At 38.8% G+C, this 23,078-nt stretch overlaps 1 protein-coding gene across 1 annotated transcript in view; it reads left to right on the plus strand.

The window, feature by feature from the left end:
- The first annotated feature begins 3,953 nt into the window (after positions 1–3,953).
- The window catches only part of lhx1a (LIM homeobox 1a), a 31,894-nt gene continuing 12,769 nt past the window's right edge, over positions 3,954–23,078 (plus strand). Inside the window, exons 1-3 of the mRNA XM_020939223.2 lie at positions 3,954–4,123; positions 6,974–7,197; positions 8,785–9,068. Of these exons, the coding sequence (XP_020794882.2) occupies positions 3,954–4,123; positions 6,974–7,197; positions 8,785–9,068 (678 nt within the window). The remainder of the gene's footprint in view (positions 4,124–6,973; positions 7,198–8,784; positions 9,069–23,078) is intronic.

Genomic DNA, 23,078 nt, shown 5'->3' on the forward strand with positions numbered 1-23,078 from the left:
GCATTTAATAGTATCTTTGCCTGGAGGGAGTGCAGATATTTTTAAGCTTATATTTTGATTTCTATTCGTGGATTAGCCTTCTCCCGTGCGCCTCTTTCTTTCTCCGTGGCTTATTCTAAATCGGGCGCAGATTATCCGCACTGACACGCTATCGAGGCATCTCCCAGTACTTCCGCATGCAAACAACAACAACTTTCAGTGTTAACATGTATTTAACACTAGAGTTTGGGCCCGGGGTATGCCCTCTCTCTCCGTATATATTCAGTTTTTTCTCTTTCCACTCACTCTCTTTCCCTGTTTCTGTCAAACTATGTCAAAATAGCAAAAGCGTAAAGGCCAAACATTATTATTAAACACTACGGATGCAACACTAACCGAAATATCGTGATTTCGTATCGTCAGAAGTCTCGCAATAACATCGTGAGCAGTCGCAATATATCGAATCGCAAGTTGTTGGTTTTTTTTGCTTAAATGCATTGTTTTATAGTTGAAACACCTTATAAACATCGGAAACTACATATCCCATGATGCATTTCAGCGCGGACGACGTGAAGAAATATGTTTTTTACATGAATTCTAGAAATTATGATGGTAATAGCTCGCACCGAAATCATGTCGAGGTATTTTAAAAGCAGAAAAGTGTCATATCGCTAAAATATCGCAATAAATATCGTACCGTGAGATGCATATCACGATAATATCATACCGAGCAATTTGGATATCGTTATATTTGTATTAAACCGTGACGTGACGATATCAAAATCACTCAATTTTCATGATACACAAATCACAGTACGATATTTATTGCAATATTTTGTGAGTATGTTGCTCTGACCGACTAAAATTCCTCGACAAAACTTGATTAAGATCTAAAAGTGCTTCATAACAGTTACTTTTTCATAAGTTTTACACTAAAACGGAGCAAAGGATCATGGTCTACGTAGTTCATGATGATAATTTAAGCGAAAAGACTTGTACGATATATTGTAACAGCCCCACGATATTATTGTGCCACTTTTGACGATACGATATCACAAAATTCCGGTTATTGTTACGTTGACACTATGAAACAGATCATTAAAAGCAGTTATAAGGTTTTGTCCAACTTTTTGAAGATAAAATTAAACAATAAATCCAGTTTGTGTTGACGGAAATTTCTTAAACTTTATCCGTTTTTGTCGTACGGACTCGGTATGTCATTACGATCTAACTCCACGCGTTTTCACACTAATTCCTCGCTGTTCTGTTATTGTAAATGTCTAAAAAAAACAACAACAACAACAAAAAAAAAAGCTGTTCTCTGCTCTCTTGAATCTCCCAACGTCACGTGATCGCGTCCTATTCCGGCGCTGCTGATTGCCCCGCGTCTGTGCGTAAATACGAACCGCCCAGTTGTCATGGAGCTCAATGACCCCAATGCTGCTCGGTCACACGCGGGTGGAAGCGCGAGCAGATGCGACACCCACAGAGGAGAAGAGAGAAGAGAGAGAGAAAGAGGAGAGAGAAGACAAAGTCAAGTCAATAATGCCATAAAAGGTACGAAAGAAAAAAATGGTCGCTAAATGAAAAAAAAAAAAAAAAAAAAAGACCCGTGAGGATGAGGAGATGAGGTTGGTGAGGAGGATAGGCCCCGCGTTTTGGAGCTTAGAGCCGTGAAGGTTGGCGGTGTGTGTGCGTGTGTGTGTGGGGGGGGTGTCCTCTGCGTGACGTGCGTGCGTGGCGTGGCAGATGCGTGATCATTTTGCGTAAGTACGGGCTGGATTAAAGGGACAAAATAAACGAGCCCCCTCTGACCGCCTCCTCTGAACTCCGGCAGTCATTTTGAGGCAATTCCCCGGATAACAAGCCCCCTTCCTCCTCCTTTTCCTCTTCCTCCCCCCCTCACCTTACGTAAATAATAAATACGTGGTTCAGTTTGAGGCCTGCCCCACGTTTTGTCTTTTTTTTTTTTTTTTTTTTTTGGAGAGTGAGGAGCAGAAAAAACCCGCGCGTCTTTGAAGGATTGACGCCGGATCTGCTCGTTTTCTTTTTTTTTCTTTTTTAATTTTTTGGAGATGCCTTTATTAATGAGTGAATGGTCCGGGGCAAACGCGCGGCTGTCAACTTTAGAGCCTCTTTAGAGCCTCTTTAGAGCCTTTCACACTTCCGCGTCCTCTCTCTACGTCACACCAGCGCCCCGGCACGCGCTCTGGAACACACAAATGAGGTTCATGTGAGAAGTGGGAAGAGAATGGACATTTGCTTCATCTGAGACTAAAACCACACGTCTTAAACCGTTTACCCACGTATTTCTGACTAAATATGAAACGATTTTTAGTAAATTTATAGTTATTTTAATCTAAATACGTCTGTTTTGGTTGACTTAGTTAAAAAATGTGGTCAAATATTATAATTTTTTACACTCAAAGACGTTTCATTTTCTTTTTACGCATACTTTTACGCACCACTTACGCACAGCTGTAGTGTCCACAAGCTTTATTAAACCAATTTAAAAACATGTTTTGCACAATAATTCACTTTTTGACCTGGGATACAACGCTTAAATATTTACTTAAGTTTTTTTTTTTTTTTTTTAATAGCTGTAAACAAAAACTAAATCCAAAAGTGAACACCAAGACTCCACGTATCATTACATTTCTTATTTCTCTTATTATTTATTTATTTATATTTTTTTTTAAAGGCAGGCACAGTGCAGTTGTCATTAGAGAAATTACTTTATGCTTTGTTTAGAAAATAATGAACTCATTAATTCAATTTACAAGTCACAATGCTGTTTTAAATCAGTGCGTAAACCCACATAAACAATTAAAAGATAATATTAAAACGTGAAAATTCCTAATGCAGCTCATAAGCCAGCATTAAATAACTATACGCAGTCGATTCATTCACGTGTTAATTTGTCAGAGCCGTGCGCCCGCGTCTCTCCGTGGGTCCGGTACCTGCTCCCGCTCTGCCTCTTCCTCCTCTTCCTCCTCCTTCCTTCCTCCTTCCTCCTGCGCCGCTCTTCTCCTCGCCTCCTCCGCGGCTCCCTTCCCTTCGCGCCCGTCCGCCCTCCTCCTCCAATCCCGGCGAAGGTGGCTCGAGCGCGGGTACGTTCTTGTGTGTGTGTGGCATTAAGCGTACCGGGAGACGCGCTCTGGCCGTGCTTTACGCTGACGGTTTGGTTTGGACGCCGTTCAGGGCTCGACGAGCGCTCCCATTGGTCCGCGCGCGCCGTGACGCAAGAGGGCTGGGAATAAGGCTAGTTGGAGGCAGCCGTAGGTGCAAAGGCAGTGTCAGTGGAGAACCAGAATACACAACGAGGTGGAGGGCATCCCGTGTAGCATCCAGTACTACTACTACTACTACTATTACTACTACTACTACTACTACTACTACCACTACTACTACTACTACTACTACTACTACTGCTGCGTTACGGCCAGAACAAGCTGCGACAGAAGAGGACAGACCCCAGTGTGTGATTTCGTGTTTTGTTTTTTGTCGCCGGGTTCTTTCGGTTTTGGATTTGGTGCCATGTCAGAGCCCATTGCGTTATCCCCGGGCGCGTGCGTGTCTTGTTGCGTGACAGCGGCGCCCTGAACACGTTTGACCCGCGCGGCTCTGAGTGACTGGCACCTCGCGCTCCTCTCCGGCCGATGCGCCAAAGCGGAGCAGACAGCGCCACGAGCTGAGCGCCACCCCGGACTCGAGTCGGCTCTTTTGGATCAGAAAAGGACTTCTCGCTTTCTTCTTTTGTTTGTTTACGCAGCGGTGCAGGACGGGCTGGTTCTTGGAGCGGTTTTACCCCGTGGCGCTTTGACTGGGCTCGGTTGGCACACGGAGCCGCTGTTGGAGGGTGTTTGGCCGGACACACCAGCTCACACTCTCGGTCCATGCCCTTTCCCCCGGCGCTGAGGGTTTAGTCCGCGGTACGTGTTCAGTGTGGGGCGGAGAGCGTGAAGCCCGGAGCCATGGTCCACTGCGCCGGCTGCGAGAGGCCTATCCTGGACCGCTTCCTGCTGAACGTGCTGGACAGAGCCTGGCACGTCAAGTGCGTGCAGTGCTGCGAGTGCAAGTGTAACCTCACGGAGAAGTGCTTCTCTCGAGAGGGGAGACTCTACTGCAAAAATGATTTCTTTAGGTAAGCGCGCGCGCAGGAGCAGTGCCAGTGGCCAGTGTTTTTAACACGGTTTGTCCAGAAGCAAAAGGGAGAGAACAGGAGGATTTAGAGGAGCTCAGCACCCGGACATACAAATAATCTTTTATACAATTTTATACAGGCACAATTTACAGAATTACATTTCTGATTCAAAATACAAAAGTACAAACTCTTTTATATTTTGAATCATTTCTGAATAAATTCTGAAAATTTCAAAACAACTTTTTACTCACAAAAAATATTTGTTTTTAACGTTAATATGTATTTTAATAATAGCATTTAAGTTTTATTTCATATCCTAGATTTTAATTCAGTATTTATTCAATTTTCGTATTTTACTGTGACTCTTGTTCCATGTCAATAAAACGAATGAGGCTAATTATAAAAAAATAAAATAAAATCTGCTCCAAAAGATCCAGAAATACAAATATACTAAATCGTATTTAAAAACGCAGAGTTTAAAATCTGAAATACTTATATTTAAAAATGTTAGTGATGTGATAAACCTTTACAGACACTGTGTGTTTTTATAGTGCGCTCCATTGTGTAAATAAGGCCATTTACACTCAAGTCCTTTTGGATTGTTTTAACATTTACAGATATTTACCAATAATAACGAGGAATACGATTTTAAATTACAATTACTTAAATGGATTTACAATAGTAATTATGACCAAATAAGGCTAAACACACAGAGAATAACAGTGCACTGAACAATGGGGTCCCCGGTGAACTGAGACCCCTGCGCTCCGCTCTGGACTATTATGATTCAAATGTAATTATACCATTTTCATTTTCACGGCGGAAAAATGAAACTATAAAACACAATACTGATTTTATATTTATTTTATTTGCTGAAACGCTGGTTTATAACGAGTCTGTGCTTTTTATGTTGCAGTCTGTTGGAAATAGAGAGATGTGCAGGGGGTCTTGTGGTTTGATTTGAGCCTCGCAGCGCTGCGCTTTGCTCCGCGTGGTCACTCCGCTTTTCTTTGTGCTTTTCTTGTGTTTATTTCAATGTGGACTGGAGCCCGGAGGCGTGAACGCGCTCCAACCGGGCCTGAGCTTTGATTAGCGGCACGTAATTAAAAGCTTGTTAATTTGGATTCTCATGCAAAGCGCCGGACAAAGCGCGAAGGGCCGTAACATTAAAAGACACGTGCGCCCGGCCGCAGCGGGAGGGGGGCGGTTCGTTAGCACAGCGAGGAAATGACACTTAAGGCGGGCAGGGTGACTAGGGTCCAGGGGCCAAAGGGGAGCGCAGTTTGACAGTCCGGCTGAGGACCAGGTGATAAGTGGATTTGAATAGTTAACCAGCGAAGATCAGCCCCAGACAAAGCAATCACAGACCCGCAGTCAACACGGGCAGCGCGAGCTCAATACACATTGTTCACGCGCGCCGGTGATGGACGCACAGCCACCGGCGACGCGCGACGTAATACAGAGATAAAGTATAGACAGATTTAAGGACTCAAGTAGTTGCTAAAAAAATAAAAAAATGGTCCAAAATGAGCGGCGTGATTGCGTGACAGCTTCAAGTAATGACAAAAGCGAGCGCTGGATTACAATTACAATGAAACGCGTTTATTTGGCCAAACAAAAGCCGCTGTAGATCACTGCCCAAACACATTATGTACTATAGTTTGCTCTCAATCAATCTGACACCGACATAACTTAACCGGCTCGGAATTCAGGCTCGTTTCTTTTCGTTACGCAAATATCGCCCGTGCGTAAAAGACGTTTCCAAATCTTAAAAAAAAAGTGGTGGTAAAGTGGGCTGCGTGGAAATAACGCAAACGAGAGCAAAAGTATTACGTAGCAGTGGCTTTATAACGTTAATTTAGGTAATTATTGTAGTTCAAGTTCTGTCAAATAACATTATAAACCAAATTCCACAAAAAAATCCGTGTATGCGTTGGTGTTAAAATTACGCACGGCGACCTCTCCATTATTATTTGACTTCCTCTTATAATTACATTGTCTGTACATTGCCTGTGTGATATAATTCGAGCTAAGAGGCCATTTCCCTTCCCGTGTGCTCGCTAAATACGGGTTATGTATTGAGAATCGCGTGTTCAAATGCGTATTCGTCAGAGCTGCTTCTTTCAAGAGCGGGTTGTTTCTGCGCATTAACGAGCTCCATTTAGTCTTAAATACACTCCGCGCCATCTGGGCCCTTTTTTACCATCCACGCTCCTCTCGCGTTAAAACCTCCAAATGCTCTCATACTTATTTAAATGTGCGGGTTTTCATGTTCATTTTGCGTTCTAGCGATGGAACATACTTTTAAAATCGTTGTCCAAGCTTAGATTTATGTAGTTAATCTTTATTATTTATAAATTTGGACGAGTTTTACGCATATTTACTTACTATTTGCGTCTGTAAAAGAGTATAGGCCTTTATTTTCCAGCGTATATTCTATTTTTTGTTTAGTTAATGCTCCGATTTGCTTGTTTATTGGGCACGTCCTTTTACGCACAAGAAAATGTAACATAACGTAACGTAGGCCTACTTATTTTTAGGGTTAGAGGTTTACAGGACGTGCTAAGTTAGTCGTTTTGATACGTGCCAGTTTCTATACGTGAATTGCGTGCTGCTTTTGTGCTCTTGGGCAAGACATTGTCGCCTTATTGCCCCCGGGGATCCTCTTGAGATTGTGCGTAAAAGCGCAGATACGAGAACAGTTCATTATAAGCGCGTTTAGAGTTGGAGCTTAAGGGGTGAAAGGGAAATAAATGTACAAAATGGGCATTCACGTGTTATTTTTTCATGCGTAATAATGCTCACATGAGGTTTTTCTTCTCACTCTGGTCTCGTGGTTTTTCTTCGCAGGCGCTTCGGAACCAAGTGTGGCGGATGCGCGCAGGGCATCTCTCCCAACGACCTGGTCCGCCGCGCCCGGAGCAAAGTGTTCCACCTGAACTGCTTCACGTGTATGATGTGCAATAAGCAGCTGTCCACGGGCGAGGAGCTCTACATTATCGACGAGAACAAGTTCGTGTGCAAAGAAGACTACCTAAGCAACGCCTCCGTAAAGGACACGAACCTCCTCTCAGGTGCGTAAAGTTAGGCATTTTTTATTATTTATTTATTCTTTTGGTGATTGTGTAAACCAACTTGACAAGACGTATTTGGCTGGTTTGGTTCTGTTTTTGGATGTAAAACGCAACGCAAAAACGATCTAATCCTCCTTTTGGCAATGCGTAAAATCTTGGTACTTTTGCGATTCTTACTGCGTATTTTTGTCTGGTTTGATTGAGATGAGGGCCCGGGAAAGTGCTAATTGTTAATACGCGTACGTGGTGTTGTGTTTGAATAACTATAACAGGGATAATTAACCTTGTCATAAATATAAACGATCCGGTTTGGCGTTTGTTGGGTTTCGCTTTTGGGTGTTTCTCGCTGAAAATACCAGATAATCGATAAAGGCGAACTGACACCTGCTCCCGTCTGAGAGAGAGGGACCCAGAGCGCGTGCGCGTGTGTCTCTGTGTGTGTGTGTGCGTGTGTTTTTGGGGGGGGTGAGAGCGCGTGCACGTGGAGGTAAATTGTGATGGATGTGACACGTTCAGTCCCGCGGAGGCTTCATTTCCACGGGCGCCTAAACAACAATGCGGCGCTTATGTCTTTTGTGCGCGGCGCTAATTTGCTCCAATAGTTCGACTGTGGCCCGCGCGTAACGGGAATAACACTTAAAAAAATCATTCGTATGTTTAAATAAAGGCCTAAAAGAACTATAAATGTGCAGAAATTAGGTCAAAGTAGCTGCCCAAATGTTGTTTCTGACGTTTTGGATCAGCGTCTCGTCTCCAAAAAACGATTACGCACGGAAGAATTTTCTCAAATAAATGTACAAAACTCAAAAATGTCTTACTAGTGATGATTAAAACTGACAAATTCTGGTTTTAGAATATGATTTCTTGACATAAATGACCGCTTTTCTGTTTTAAAACGAGCAAAGAAGCACCAGCACTGCGATTTGAAAGATGAAGATGAGGTTATTTTATTTTATTTTTTTTATCTTTCTGAGCGGAAATACGCAGCATATAGAGGCCTGACTTTGGATAACATCTTTAAAAACCCTAATCTCACCGTGGCCTGTCACATCTTCCGCATAGATTTGTTATTTTTTTAAGGATTAAGATAAATATGACTGTAGATGTTACTGTAAAACACTGGACGAAGACGCAAAATCGTTTACGCGACGTGTTTTGTTTAATTTTATTTATTTCGTCTTTTATAAAAGTTTCTTATTTGTTTTTACGCACTGAAAATGTAAAGTTTCGTTTTTTAAAAGAGGTAAAACTTGTGCAAATCCAACTTTTTTTTTTTTTAAAGCGTGGCTGTAAATTATTGCGGAAACGCGCTTAGGGGAAGTTACGCGTAATTCTTTTATGAGGCTTGCGTCACTGCGTCACTGCGTCCAGGGTCAAAGTTCACGCGTCTTTAATTGACCACTACATCAGCACAGACACGAGGCTTGTCATACTTATAATTTCTCACATCTGATTGATTTTATGACGCACAATAGGGCACTCTCCATCTCACCGAGGAGCCCCGCGTATCGCTGGTATCGCTGACTCTCCTCGTTTTATCATTTCTCTTCTTTTTTTTTTTTTTTTTTTTTGCTTCTCCTTGCCCAGTGACGGCGTGCAGCGACCCCAGCCTCTCCCCGGACTCCCAGGACCCGCTGCAGGACGACGTGGTGCTAAAGGACACGGAGATAGCGGCGCTGTCCGACAAGGAGACGGTGAACAACGAGAACGACGACCAAAACCTGGGCGGCAAGAGGCGAGGCCCGCGGACCACCATCAAGGCGAAGCAGCTGGAGACGCTCAAAGCCGCGTTCGCCGCGACGCCCAAACCCACCAGACACATCAGGGAACAGCTCGCCCAAGAGACCGGGCTCAACATGCGGGTCATTCAGGTAAAAAAAATCACTCCCAAAGACGAAAATACGCACACAGAAATACTTAAGAGTGAACTGCGCTGATGAAAACTGCAAAAACTGACGCACAGGAGCTTGGAACTTGCACTTCATTGCGCAAAAACGTGAGAAAACGTAAAAACTAAATGAGGATATGAGAATTATGAGAACAATTTTGGTGCAAGGGAACAGCTAAGACCAAAAACTGGACTCAACATACGAGTAATTCAGAAAATACTCACTCTAAAAGCAATAATAGTACATAAAAATGCAAAAAATCTTTATATTAAGGTGTAATACTATGAACAAATACTGTAAAAATACGCACAGAAGCTCAAGTTTTAATCTCAACATGGGGTTTATTTAGATACACATACAATTTAGATAATACTCACTCTAAAAGCAATAATAATACTTAGAAATGCACAACTACTGTACAGATTTACCCAGAAAAACTTGAGTAAATACAATAAAACGTAAAAACAAAATGAGGATATGAGAATTATTGACAACAATTCTGGTGCAAGGGAACAGCAAAGACTAAAAATAGACTCAACATAAGAGTAATTCAGAAAATATTCACTCTAAAAGCAATAAAAATACTTAGAAATGCAAAACTACTGCACAGATTTGATGAACCAAGAAAAACATAAATATATATGTACAGTAAGTATAGTAATACTCATTCTAAATCAATAATGCATAAAAACTGTATATTGAGGTGTAAAACTATGAACAAATACGCACAAAAACTCAGATTTTAATCTCAATTTGGGGTTTATTTGGATACACTTAAACTTTGACCTACTGTACAAGTTTTAAATGTAAATAAATATAAGAAAATGTAAAACCAAAATGAGGAGATGAGAATTATTGCGACAATTTTGGTGCAAGGGAACAGCAAAGACCAAAAACTGGACTCAACATACGAGTAATTCAGAAAATATTCACTCTAAAATGCAAAACATCTGGATTTTAAGGTGAAATACTATGAACAAAATACGCACAAAAGCTCAAATTTTAATCTCAACATTGGGTTTATTTAGATGCACTTACACTCTATACAGTAGTAAAAGTGTATTTACCCACAAAAACATAAGTCAATATGATGAAACATAAAAACAAAATGAGGATATGGAAATTATTACAACAATTCTGGTGCAAAGGAACAGCAAAGACCAAGAACTAGACTCAACATACGAGTAATTCAGAAAATACTCACTCTAAAAGCAATAAAATACTTAGAAATGCATAAAATCTTTTTATTATCTGTACATTAAGGTGTAAAACTGTGAATAAATACCGTAAAAATACACACAGAAGATCAACTGTACAGATTTTATTTACCTAAAAATATAAGTAAATATGAGAAAACGTAAAAAACAAAATGAGGATATGGTGCAAGTGAACAGCAAAGACCAAAAACTGGACTCAGCATACGAGTAATTCAGAAAATACTCAATCTAAATGCATAAAATCTGTGTATTAAGGTGTAAAACTATGAAAAAATATTGTTAAAAATAAGTACAAAAGATCAAATTTTAATCACAACATTGGGTTTGTTTAGATACACTTACACTTTGACCTACTGTACAGATTTTAACAGTAAATAAATGTAAGAAAACGTAAAAACAAAGTGAGGATATGGGAATTATGTGTATTAAAGTGTAAAACTATGAACAAATATCAGGAAAAATACACATAAAAAGCTCAAATTTTAATCTCAACACGAGGTTTATTTGGATACACGTCATGTCGAGGTTACACTTTGACCTACTGTACAGACTTTAAACATAAATAAATATCAGAAAACGTTACAACAAAATGAGGATTTGGGAGTTATTAAACCAACTCCGGTGCAAGAGAACAGCTGAAATGGACTCAGTGTTTGTGTAATTCAGAAAATACTTACTCTAAATGTATAAATGTATGTATAAACTGTACATTAAGGAGTAGAACTATGAACAAATGCCACAAAAATATGCATAAAAGCTCATATTTTAATCTCAACATGGAGTTAATTTAGATGCACTTACACTTTGATCTACTGTACAGATTTGATTTAACCACAAAAACAGAAGTAAATATGAGAAAACGTAACAAAATGAGGATTAAAAGTAAAAGTATAGTATGTTAAAACGCAAAAACTAAATGAGGATATCAGAATTATTCCAACAATTCTGACGCAAGGGAACAGCAAAGACCAAAAACTGGACTCAACGTACAAGTAATTCAAGATAAAACTCACTCTAAAAGCAATAAAAATGCGTAAGATCTGTAGATCCATGTGTAAAATTATGAACAAATACAGAAGCTCAAATCTTAATCCGGATACACTTACACTTTGACCTACTGTACAGATTTTATTTAGCCACAAAAGCATAAGTAAATGTGGTAAAACGTAAAAACAAAATGAGGATATGAGAATTATTACAACAATTCTGGTGCAAGGGAACAGCAAAGACTAAAAACTAGACTCAAAACGTACGAGTAATTCAGAAAATACTCACTCTTAAATGTATAAACTCTGTATTTTATGGTGAAATACTATGAACAAATACAAATAATAATAATATAATTGACCTAGTGTACAGATTGTCTAGTTTTTGGTCTTAGGGAAGAGCTAAGACCAAAAACTAGACTTAACATACGAGTAATTTAGAAAATACTCACTCTAAAAGCAATAAAAATACTAAGAAATGCATAAACTCTGTAGTATTAAGGTGTAAAACTATGAACAAATATCATAAAAATACACACAGAAGCTCAAATTTTAATCTCAACATGGAGTTAATTTGGACAGATTTACACTTTGACCCACTGTACAGATTTTATTTACCCCAAAACATACGTAAATATGATAAAATGTAACAACAAAATGAGAATATATGAATTATTACACCAAATCTGGTCCAAGGGAAGAGCTAAGACCAAAAACTAGACTCAACGTGCGTGTAATTTAGAAAATACTCACTCTAAAAGCAATAAAAATACTCAGAAATGCATAAAATCTGTACATTAAGGTGAAATACAATGAGCAAATATCACAAAAATTCACATAAAAGCTCAAATTTCAATATAAACATGGGGTTAATTTAGATACACTTAAAATCTGTACAGTTTGTCAATGTGTATTTGATAAAACGTAAAAACAAAATGAGGATATGGGAATTATTTCAACTATTCTGGTGCAAGGGACCAGCTAAGAGACTCTAAAAGCAATAATAATACTTAGAAAATGCATTAACTCTTATATTAAGGTGTAAAACTATGAAGAAATACTTTAAAAATACACACAAAAGCTCAAATTTTAATCTCAACATGGAGTTTATTTGGATACACTTACATTTTGACTTTCTGTGCAGATTTTATTTACCCAAAACGTAACTAAACTCGTGATAAAAACGTAAAAACAAAATGAGGATATGGTGCAAGGGAAGAGCTAAGACCAAAAACTGGACTCAACATACGGGTATTTCTGAAAATACTCACTCTAAAAGCAATAAAAAACTTAGAAATGCATAAACTGTGTAGATTAAGGTGTAAAACTACGGACAAATATCGCAAAAATACGCACAAAAGCTCAAATTTTAATCTCAATTTGACATTTATTTGGACACACGTAAACTTTGACCCGCTGTACAGATTTTATTTACTGTAAAAACATAAGTAAATATGATAAAAACGTAAAAACAAAACGAGGAAAATGCGAATTATTCCAACAACTCTGACGCAAAGCACGTTCGAACGTTGGGCCTTGACGTAATGTCGTCATTTAAAACTAAAATTCATTAATATTTGGTCAAATTTAGTGTAATTCAGCATCTAATTTTCTTCCAAATCATTGTCAGGGTTAAAAAAAATCCACTGTTATTTTGATGCGTTTGCAAAAATTTGACGTTGTCTGTGCGTAATGACGTAATGACCCAATTTCGGCGTAGTTTTAGTTTTTTAAAATGGTGATTCCCGGATTATTTGTTACTTTAAACGATGTGAGGACTATTTCAGAATCGTAACTTTGGACATATTTGTTAGAAAATGCGTATGATTATTTAACATGTTCGGCTCGTTCCAGCGCAACATCGACGTGACGTAAACTTCTTTTTCCCCGCGTTTTCGCTTCAACTACGGCGAAACCTGACGTGTTTTTTTTTTTTTTTTTTTTTTTTTTAATCCGAAACGAGCATGGCAAGTGTACCCACGTCCCCCCGAAAATGATGACTAAAATAATTGCACGTGGTGGGGGCGCGCGAAAGGGGGTTGTCATCGCGCGCTCTCACTTTACGCCCATTAAAAAGGTGTGATGTAACAGCGTATATTTTATGATAAACGCGTCTCCTGCCAAGCTGCCAGACTGCCGTGACCGCGGAGGGAGGGAGGAGGGAAGGAGAGGGCACCCAAAAAAAAAAAAAAAAAAAAAAAAAAAACGCCCACCCACCAAACAATCACAGCGCGCGCTCCACGTTTACGCACAAAAAAACCGGAGGATTTGGCGCAAAAACGACGCTCGATTTGGAAAACGGGGGGGTAATTTATACGGCTTGTTTTTTTTGTTTTTTTTTTTGTCCTCACCCCCTCGTTCTTGGCGTTCTTCGGAGGGTGAAGTCAACAGCCAACTGGCGCGGGGGGCTGCTGGGAGCACGAGGGAGGGAGAGGAGAGGAGAGCGCGCGCGTGGAGAGGGTTTGGCACGAGTCGCCGGCGCCTGCCATCGCGCGTCGTTGTTCAGCCGCTGCGCGTTTTCAGCCAAGTGGAAAAGACAGAGAAGAGAGGCTCAGGCGGCTCTTGGATTACAGCAGCAGCGCCCCGGTTAAACAAGGACCACCGCGAAAAACACCCAAATGACACCCACAGCAAACAAAAAAAAAAAAAAAAAAAAAAAAAAAAAACCCCGCGATGATAGAGAATCTCACGCTCGTAATTACTGCGCAAACTGGCAGAGCACGTGGTAGCGGGAAAATAAAATGGTTAGTTTAATTTAAAAAGACGATTAAGTTCAGTCATAAAACGCTCCTTATTAACAAAAAAAAAAAAAAAAAAAAAAAAAAAAAAAAAGGTCAGGGAATAAAATAATTATTTAAAAAAAAAAAAAGGTGCGTGTTGGAGCGTTTCCTGGGCCAAGCTCCGCCCCCTGATTGTTGCCAAGGCGATGAAATTTATCTCTTCGCTTTAAAAACAAAATCGAGTTAAGTTAAAATGACTTAAATTAAGTTATTTGAGGAGAAATTCAAATGGAAAAAGAGTGTTGTTCTTAATTCGGGCAACGTTAGATTTTGTTTCTTATTGTAAAAGTGTAAAAAAAGTTGTTGTTTTTCGTAAAGTTTTATTCCAGATCATTTTACGTTTCAAGTGAAATTGACTCAAATCGTGATCAAACTTTCTGAATTCAAGTCGTCTTAGCTTAGATTTAGTTTTGGAGCTTTTCTGGGCCAAGCTCCGCCCCCCTGATTTGTTGCCATGGTGATGAAATGTATCTGTTCGCTTTAGAAACAATATCTAGTTAAGTTAAAATGACTTAAATTAAGATGATTTTACTTTATTTGAGGAGAAATACCAATGGAAAAAGAGTGTTGTTCTTAATTCCAGCAACGTTAGATTTTGTTTCTTATTGTAAAAGTGTAAAAAAGTTCTTGTTTGTCGTATTTTAAGTACAAAAAGTTTTATTCCACCGGCAGATCATTTTACTTTTCAAGTGAAATTGACTCGAATCGTGATCAAACTTTCTTAATTCAAGTCGTCTTAACTTGGCTAGATTTAGTTTTTTTGCAGTGTAGATATTTCCATGAAAGTGACGCAACCAGGCCGAGTCAGATCTGTCGAGAGGCGAGCCGCTCACTTTAAGAATGTAAATTTTACGTTTTCTTTCGCAACAGAGTAAATTTTGTAAGAAGTTTGAGGCAGGGATGAGACTTGATCTTGTGCGAGATTAAATCTGTCAGGAAATAAAATAATTAAAAGTTGCATGTTGGATCTTTTTCTGGTCCAAGCTCCGCCCCCTGACTGTTGCCATGGTGATGTCGTTTACTGGAATGTCTCGTATTGCTTTAAATTTAAAACAGGTGAAGCAACCAGGTCGAGTTACGGGTCAGATCTGTCGAGAGGCGAGACACTCACTTAAAGAATGCAGGTTTTACAACGATTTACACTTGAATAAATCCAAAATAGATTTTAAGACACACTGTGGAACATTCCAGACCAAAGAATAATCCCCAAATCTCCATGGAGACAAGCCTGTGTATAGTGTATCCTCGACCACAAATGTTACACAGTGTAGTTTTAAAATAGAAAGGCTAGAATCTCAGGAAATAAAATAATTAAAAGTTGCATGTTGGAGCTTTTCTGGTCCAAGGTCCACCCCCCGATTGTTTCCATGGTGATGTCGTTTATTTGCTTGAAATTTTACGTATAGGCTTTAAATTTATCTCCGTGAAAGTGACGCAAACAGGCCGAGTTACCGGTCAGATCTGTCCAGAGGCGAGACACTCACTTAAAGAACATAGGTTTTACAACGATTTGCAACTAAATGAATCCAAAATAGATTTTAAGACACACTGCGGAACATTCCAGACAAAAGAATAATCTCAAAATCTTTTTAATTCATGAAAATGTGTCAAAGTGTGTGAGAGGAGTAAATTTTGTACGACGTATGAGCCACAGATGAGACACAATCTCGTGCCACAAAATTGCCACAAGATTAAATTGTTGAGGAAACAAAATAATTAAAAGTTGCACATTGGAGCTTTTCTGGTCCAAGCTCCGCCCCCCCTAACTGTTTCCATGGTGATGTAATTTATTTGCTTGGAATGTTTCCTGTTGCTTTTAAATTGAGCTTTATCTCCGTGAACTTAGGCTCAACACTCAACTTTAGAAACACATTTTTGATTTGCAATTGAATAAATCCAAAATAGATTTTAAGACGCACTGTGGAACATTCCAGACCAAAGAATAATCCCCAAATCTCCATGGAAACAAGCATGTCTACAGCGTATCCTTGACCACAAAAGTCACACAGTGTATTTTTTAAATAGTTTTAAAAATAGAAAAGCTGGTGAGAGGCTTTAAGAATCACGTTTGTTGTGTTCCCGGATTTACAATTAATCGCTTTTTAAATTGCTTTTTTAATTAAAGAAAAATGTTTCATAATGCTTTCAAATTGAGCTTTATCTTCGTGAAAGTGACGCAACCAGGCCGAGTTACGGGTCAGATCTGTCGAGAGGCGAGCCACTCATTTAAAGAACGCGTGTTTTACAACGTTTTGCACTTGAATAAATCCAAAATAGATTTTAAGACACACTGTACATAATTTATTTGCTTTGAATGTCTTGTGTGACTTTAAATTAGGTTTTTCTCTGTGAAAGTGACGCAACCAGGCAGAGTTACGGGTCAGATCTGTCGAGAGGCGAGTCCCTCACTTAAAGAACACAGTTTTTACAACATTTGATTTTGTTAAAAGATGAAGTTAAAAGATTTTGTTTAAAGACACCTGGACTTGAATAAATCATTGTATGCCATACTGTGGAACATTCCAGATAAAAGAATAACCCCAAATCTCCATGGAGAACAAGTATGTCTATAGTGTATCCTCGACCACAAAAGTTACACAGTGTAGTTTTAAAATAGAAAGGCTAGAATCTCAGGAAATAAAATAATTAAAAGATCCAAGGTCCAAACCCCCGATTGTTTCCATGGTGATGTAATTTATTTGATTGGAATGTCCCTACTGCTTTAAATTTAGTGACGCAACCAGGCCAGAGTTACTGATCAGATCTGTCGAGAGGCGAGCCACTCACTTTAAGAAGCCGTGTTTTAAAACATTTTCTTGTGTTATAAAGACGCCTGAAATTGAATAAATCCAAAATAAACACGTTTTATGTCATACTGTGGAACATTCCAGACAAAATAATAATCTTCAAATGTTTTTAATTCATGAAAAATGTGTCAAAGTGTGTGAGAGGAGTAAATTTTACCAGGGGTGAAACAAAATCACGTGCCACAAAATTGCCAAAGATTAAATCAGTCAAGAAATAAAATAATTGAAGGTTGCATGTTGGAGCTTTTCTGGTCCAAGCTCCGCCCCCTGATTGTTTCCATGGTGATATAATTTCTTCACTTGAAATGTTGCGTATAAACTTTAAATTGAGCTTTATCTTCATGAGAGTGACAGAACCAGTCCGAGTCACGGGTCAGATCTGTCGAGAGGCGAGCCTGAACGCGTGTTTTACAACGTTTGATTTTGTTATAAAGACACCTGCAATTAAATAAATCCAAAACAGATTTTAAAACATACTGTGGAACATTCCAGACACAATAATAATCTCCAAATCTCCATGGAAACAAGCATAAGTGTATCCTTGACCACAAATGTTACACAGTGTAGTTTTAAAATAGAAAGGCTGGTGAGAAACAGACTTTAAGAAGCACGTTTGTTGTTTTCACCGATTAAATTTAATCCATTGCTTTTTCATTCATGAAAAATGTTTCATACTGGCTTTAAATTTAGCTTTATCTCCATGAAAGTGACACAACCAGACCGAGTTACGAGTCAGATCTGTCGAGAGGCGAGCCACTCACTTAAAGAACACATGAACAATTCTTTCACGTTAAAAAAAACGTTATAAAAACACCTGCACTTGAGTAAATCCAGAATAGATTTTAAGAAAAACAATAAGAAAGAATAATCTCCAAATCTCCATGGAGACAAGCAGGTATCCTTGACCACAAAAGTTACACAGTGTAGCTTTAAAATACAAAGGCTGGTGAGAGGCAGGCTTTAAGAATCACGTTTGTTTTGGTGAAATTATTGCAAAACTAAAACGAAAATTCATTATTTTAGCCGAGTACAGTGACCTTTTTGTAATTTACACAAAAGTGACAAGTCTTGAGAATCTGTAGTTTTACTTATTGTGTGGTGGTCTTCACCGATTTAACATTTTTATTGCTTTTTAATTCATAAAAACGTGTCAAAGTGTGTAGGATGAGCAAATTGTGTAAGACGTATGAGCCACGGATGGAACAAAACCTCGTGCCGCAAAATTTCTCAGGACAAAATTACGACAAAATTATCTCGTGAGATGTTTTCGCTTACGTTTTTACCTTTGCTTTGGATGAAAAATGGGTTGAATTTGCTGAGTTACTCCTCTTGAGAAGCCGCGATACCAAAAAACAATCACCGCAAAACTGGACAATTAAATAAAGCGAAAATTGTGATGCAAAAATTACGAAACTAAATGGCAAATCTCGACTGAATCTTGTCTCGTCGAAATTGCGCCTCGTCCCATCCCTTGTATTAGCAGTGTTAGTTTTAAATAATAATAATAATAATAATAATTTCTGAATCTTTCATCGTAAATAAGATTAAAATCCAAAATTTTACGTGTAAAGTTGCGATTTAGATCTAGTTTTTTCGTTGTGGGTTCGATTGGTCGCAGCAAAAGGCGCCAAAAGTGACTTAAATATGAAAACACCACCAATAACACGCAACTTTTTTTGGTTTTAATGCATTTTTTGTGTGTGAAACATAATATTTTAAGGCCTAAGATTCACTGGGTCAACTCAAACTCACCAACTTTGACTTTTCCACCTCTCGTCTTGTTTCTTCGTCTGTAGTTTCCAAAATAATCATACACAAGTCTAGAATCATTGTTATGTTCAGTGAAAGACTTTTTCTAAACTCTAAACTGGGACGTACTCGAGTTTGATATAAAAATAATTGTGAAAAAACTTGTAAAATTGTCCATTCTCAATTCTCGACAGTGCGTTTTTTCTGTATTTTAGCCCAAAAAAATCACAATATTCTTCACTTTACTAGGTCTGTTTATCGTTAAGAAGCTGCCGATACGATACATACCTCGATATCTAGTCCACGGTACGATATTTTTTCGATACAGTGCAGTTGCGATTTGATATAGTTCAAATTGATTCAGTACGGTTCAGTGAAAAACCAAGGATAAATCATTTCTCTGATCCTAAACGTCTTTATTAAACCAAAAAGTCTGTGGTTTGGTGACATGTTTTTGCTCGGAAACTGGAAAGGGGGAAGGGTAAAGTGCGTCCGGAGTTAACCCAGTCAGAGACGTTGTCCAAACTTTGGTGAAAATCCGTTTCTTAAGATTCGATATCATGGTAACGGTCGTGATTTCACATCTTCCATAGGTCAAAAGGTCAGTAACATTACAAAAGTGAATATGACAAACACACATTTTACTCAAAACTGTGAACAAAACTAGGGCTTACATGAAATAATTTAGTAAAATATACCTAAAAATACTCTTGGCGATATTTTTGCGCACTTTTACTCTTTACTGTTGCCAAATCAGAATCAGTCTGACTGAACAAGTTACTTCTGTTTTATCCATTACACTGCAAAAAAACTAAATCTAGTCAAGTTCAGACGACTTGAATTAAGAAAGTTTCATCATGATTTGGGTAATTTTCACTTGACAAATAAAATCTGCCAGTAGAACAAGACTTTTTGTACTTAAAATATGAAAATACATTTAAATACACTTAAAATAAGAAAAACAGCAACTATTTACACTTAAAATAAGAAACTAAATCTAATGTTGCTTGAATTAAGAAAAACACTCTTAATCCATTGGTAGATAATTTTACTTGTCAAGCTGAATTGACTCAAATAAAGTCAAATGTTCTTAATTAAAGTCATTTTCATTTAGCTAGATGTTTGTTTGTTTGTTTTCCCTTCAGTGTACCATAACTTTACTTTTGTTCAGTGTGTCACTGATGCGTCGTCGTTGTTTCCTTTAAGTTTTCGTCTTTCTAACCTTGATAGTCGTGGATAAATTCTTGTTGGTTGAAGATTTGGTGATGGGGCAGATTATGAAGCTGCTGGAGAACACGACACACATTTAGGCTACGTCCACAGTAAATATTCACGTCCAGACAACAACGGAGCACTGAGTGAAAACGATGTAATACACCTGCCACACCTGTATGTGGCGCTGTGAACAGTAATAATAATATTTAATCATGCAAATCTCATCACTGTTTTTTTAAACTTTAAGGTAATTTAGTCTATTTTAGATTAATCCCAGAAATATCGCTGTTTTGTTTTGCAAAATTAAACATATGTTGTTGTTTTTTTTCAATTTGGATTAGAATTATTAGAAGGACTTGGTCTCAGAATCCAACTGTTTAATTACTCGTGTGGGATCTTTGGCCATCAGCAGAACACCCCTCTGTCTGTCACAGAAAGAACCCATATATTCCATTGCATCGTGTCCTTTAGTCCGACAGAAGCTGAGCCGCATCAGCGCACAAGGAGTGAACTGTTTTTTTAAGCGCTCAGGTTATGCAAATGAGTCATGTGGTTTTAAGTTTTGTTTCTGTAAAACGTAAACAAATGTGCTCAAAGCTGTGTGGACAGGGAAGACTTGCGGATACAGAAATGACGTGTCTGTGCACTAGGGATGGGCATGATTAATCGATGAATCGATAATTGATCATTAAGAATTTCATCGATTACATTAATTTTAATCGACAAACCGAATGTAGGTTGTTGTGTGTATCGTGACCAAACAGGTGTGTACATGTGTCTCTGCATCAGAAGGAGCGAGACACAAACAGTGGGTCAGTCTGTAACGAACCGAAGCACAAATGTGGATTTAACGATGATTTGTACAAGAAAATCCACACTTTCCGTTGCGTTCGAGACAAGTGTGAGTCCATGTGCACAGTGTATAAAGCAGCACATATGTTTCTGTGTCCAGTGGGAAAAAGTTTTACCAGGTGAGAGTCGCACAATGTGGATGACGAGTCCCCACCTCCCTCCCCCCGTACGGTGTCCTGGTTTTGACACAAATCTGGTCACACTAACCTGTGTTCACCTGAGTCACAAGAGCTGTAGTTTTATCTTCGCTGAGTTTATGCAAATTAACGATGCAGTTTTAAGTTTTGTTTCTGTGAGAGTTGCGCAAAACTGAATTAAACACATTATAATGTCAAACGGGCTGATGTGGCTCTAGAGTCGTTACGGTTTATTTGTTGTAAAGTTGAATTTATTTATGCAGATTAGCAGTGCAGATAGTAATAATAATGATGATCATTTTGATATAAAAACGTTAACGATTAATCGATAATCGATCGTTAATTCTTCCGACGATCGATTAAGTAAATTTCATCGAATGCCCGTCCCTACTGTACACAGATCGTTTCTGATACGGTGATACGCGGATTCGTTTCAGTGTAAACGTAGTCTGTGTTATTAATCCGTCTGCGTAATCTGTGGTGCGTTTTGTTAGTACTGGCGTTAGCAGCATGGCGCCGTGGTCTACACCTGTCACATTTTGGCATGTCTTGCGTCCGCGGAGGTCAGTTCAAGGGCCTCGGGCTTCGCTGCATCGGAGGACCCTGGCGATGACGGGATCGCGCCGTCATCGTTTTCCAAATGCTGCGGTTTGTTTGTCCACACGACGACGTGACGCCACCGTTCTCAGATTTCTCCACTCTGGCACCCGTTCTCAAAAAACTCGCCGACACAAAGCACCGGCTCCGTGTGGACGAAAGGCCAAAACGAATACAAACTTCATCGTTTTGACCAAAAAAACGTTGTCGTGTGGACAGGCCCTTACACACACATTTTGCCACAGAAAACCAGTAACAGGAAGTGACGTTTACCCGACATCGCGACACTTCTGGCCGTTGTGAAAAAGCTCTACTGTAGTCTTTTGTATTTGACTAAGTAGCTTTATCCAGTCTAGAAACAACGATAAACCTCACACACTCTTATATATTCTTATAATTTTATATGTTTTACCTTTTTATTTAGCGCTTGTCGCCCTCTGTTCCCGTCGCAAACGCCCGTAATGCGGATCAGGCCTCGCGCGGGCAGATCTGTGCGGCGATAAGACGAGAAAAGCAGCTCTAATATGTCCGAGGCGAAGGGGAAGGCCGCAATTAAAACAAGCCGGCGTATAGATTAGAGAATGATAACCTCCCAGAGCCGCTAATATATCGGTAACAGCCCCTCCATTAAGAATTCATGTGAGAGGAAAAGCCCCCGCTCCGGCCAAAGTCAATGAGGGGTTTAAAGATTATCCCGCCGAGGCAGAGACAGAAACCACACCGAGGCTGGAGAAGAAACGCAAGCTAAAAAGACTTTGATTTAGAACGATCTGCGAACATTTGAGTTGATTTTTTTAAGAGCATTGACCCAGTTTACCAATATTCAGACTGTTTTTTTTACGTTTTTCAAGAAAAATCTGGACAAAATGAGGAATTTACTTCTGAAATCACGAAAGCTAAATTCAAAAAGGCAATTAGTTTGAGTTAGAAAATAGTTTTAATTAACAAAAATGTATTAAAACAGTTTGAAAGGAAGATTATTAAAGGTGCACGGTGTAACTTTTCGATGGTTTGTTGTTTATTTGCTTGGAGTTTTACATTTGGCTCCGACTCTTTTTCAAAATTTCAAAACTTTTCCAACTTTTTCATGAGCTAAAGTGAGTTTTCCATGACTTTACGGCTCCTCCACGTGTAGAACTGATCAGACTTTTAGGGTTAAATGTGAAATGTGAACTCTTTCCACTCACCTTATGGTTTGGGATTATAGTATTTTTTTTAAATTCAGTGTATTTATTGTCGTCTCTTTTAAGAAAACCGTGTAAAATGTGCATTCATAATGTAAGTGGCTGGCTTCTCCACAGATCTTAACTTGGCCCGATAGCCTAAATTTTTTATTTTATTTGCCAAATTGTTGTTTAAATATATTAAAAAAAGGTTCTGGACATCGTTATCTGAGTGTGCTATGCATTTTTTCACTTTTAAATTACTGCTGCTTTCATTTGCACCTCTACAAAAACTTTGATAAGAGTTTTTGTCTTATTTGGCCTCAGTTTTTTTTTTTTTTCCCCATAAAATCTCTAAACTAACAAATGTTCACTTTTTGGCCCTGGATTTTTCACAATCAGGTCAAGTGTTAGGAACAGTTAATCTGGTTATGTTTAGTGCGTTGAGACAGACCAGCTACACGAGTATGAAATGGTATCAGGTGACCA

Source organism: Boleophthalmus pectinirostris, unplaced genomic scaffold (assembly GCF_026225935.1).
Source record: "Boleophthalmus pectinirostris isolate CB_2022bp ecotype Guang Dong unplaced genomic scaffold, ASM2622593v1 HiC_scaffold_9, whole genome shotgun sequence".
Lineage (NCBI taxonomy): Eukaryota > Metazoa > Chordata > Actinopteri > Gobiiformes > Gobiidae > Boleophthalmus > Boleophthalmus pectinirostris.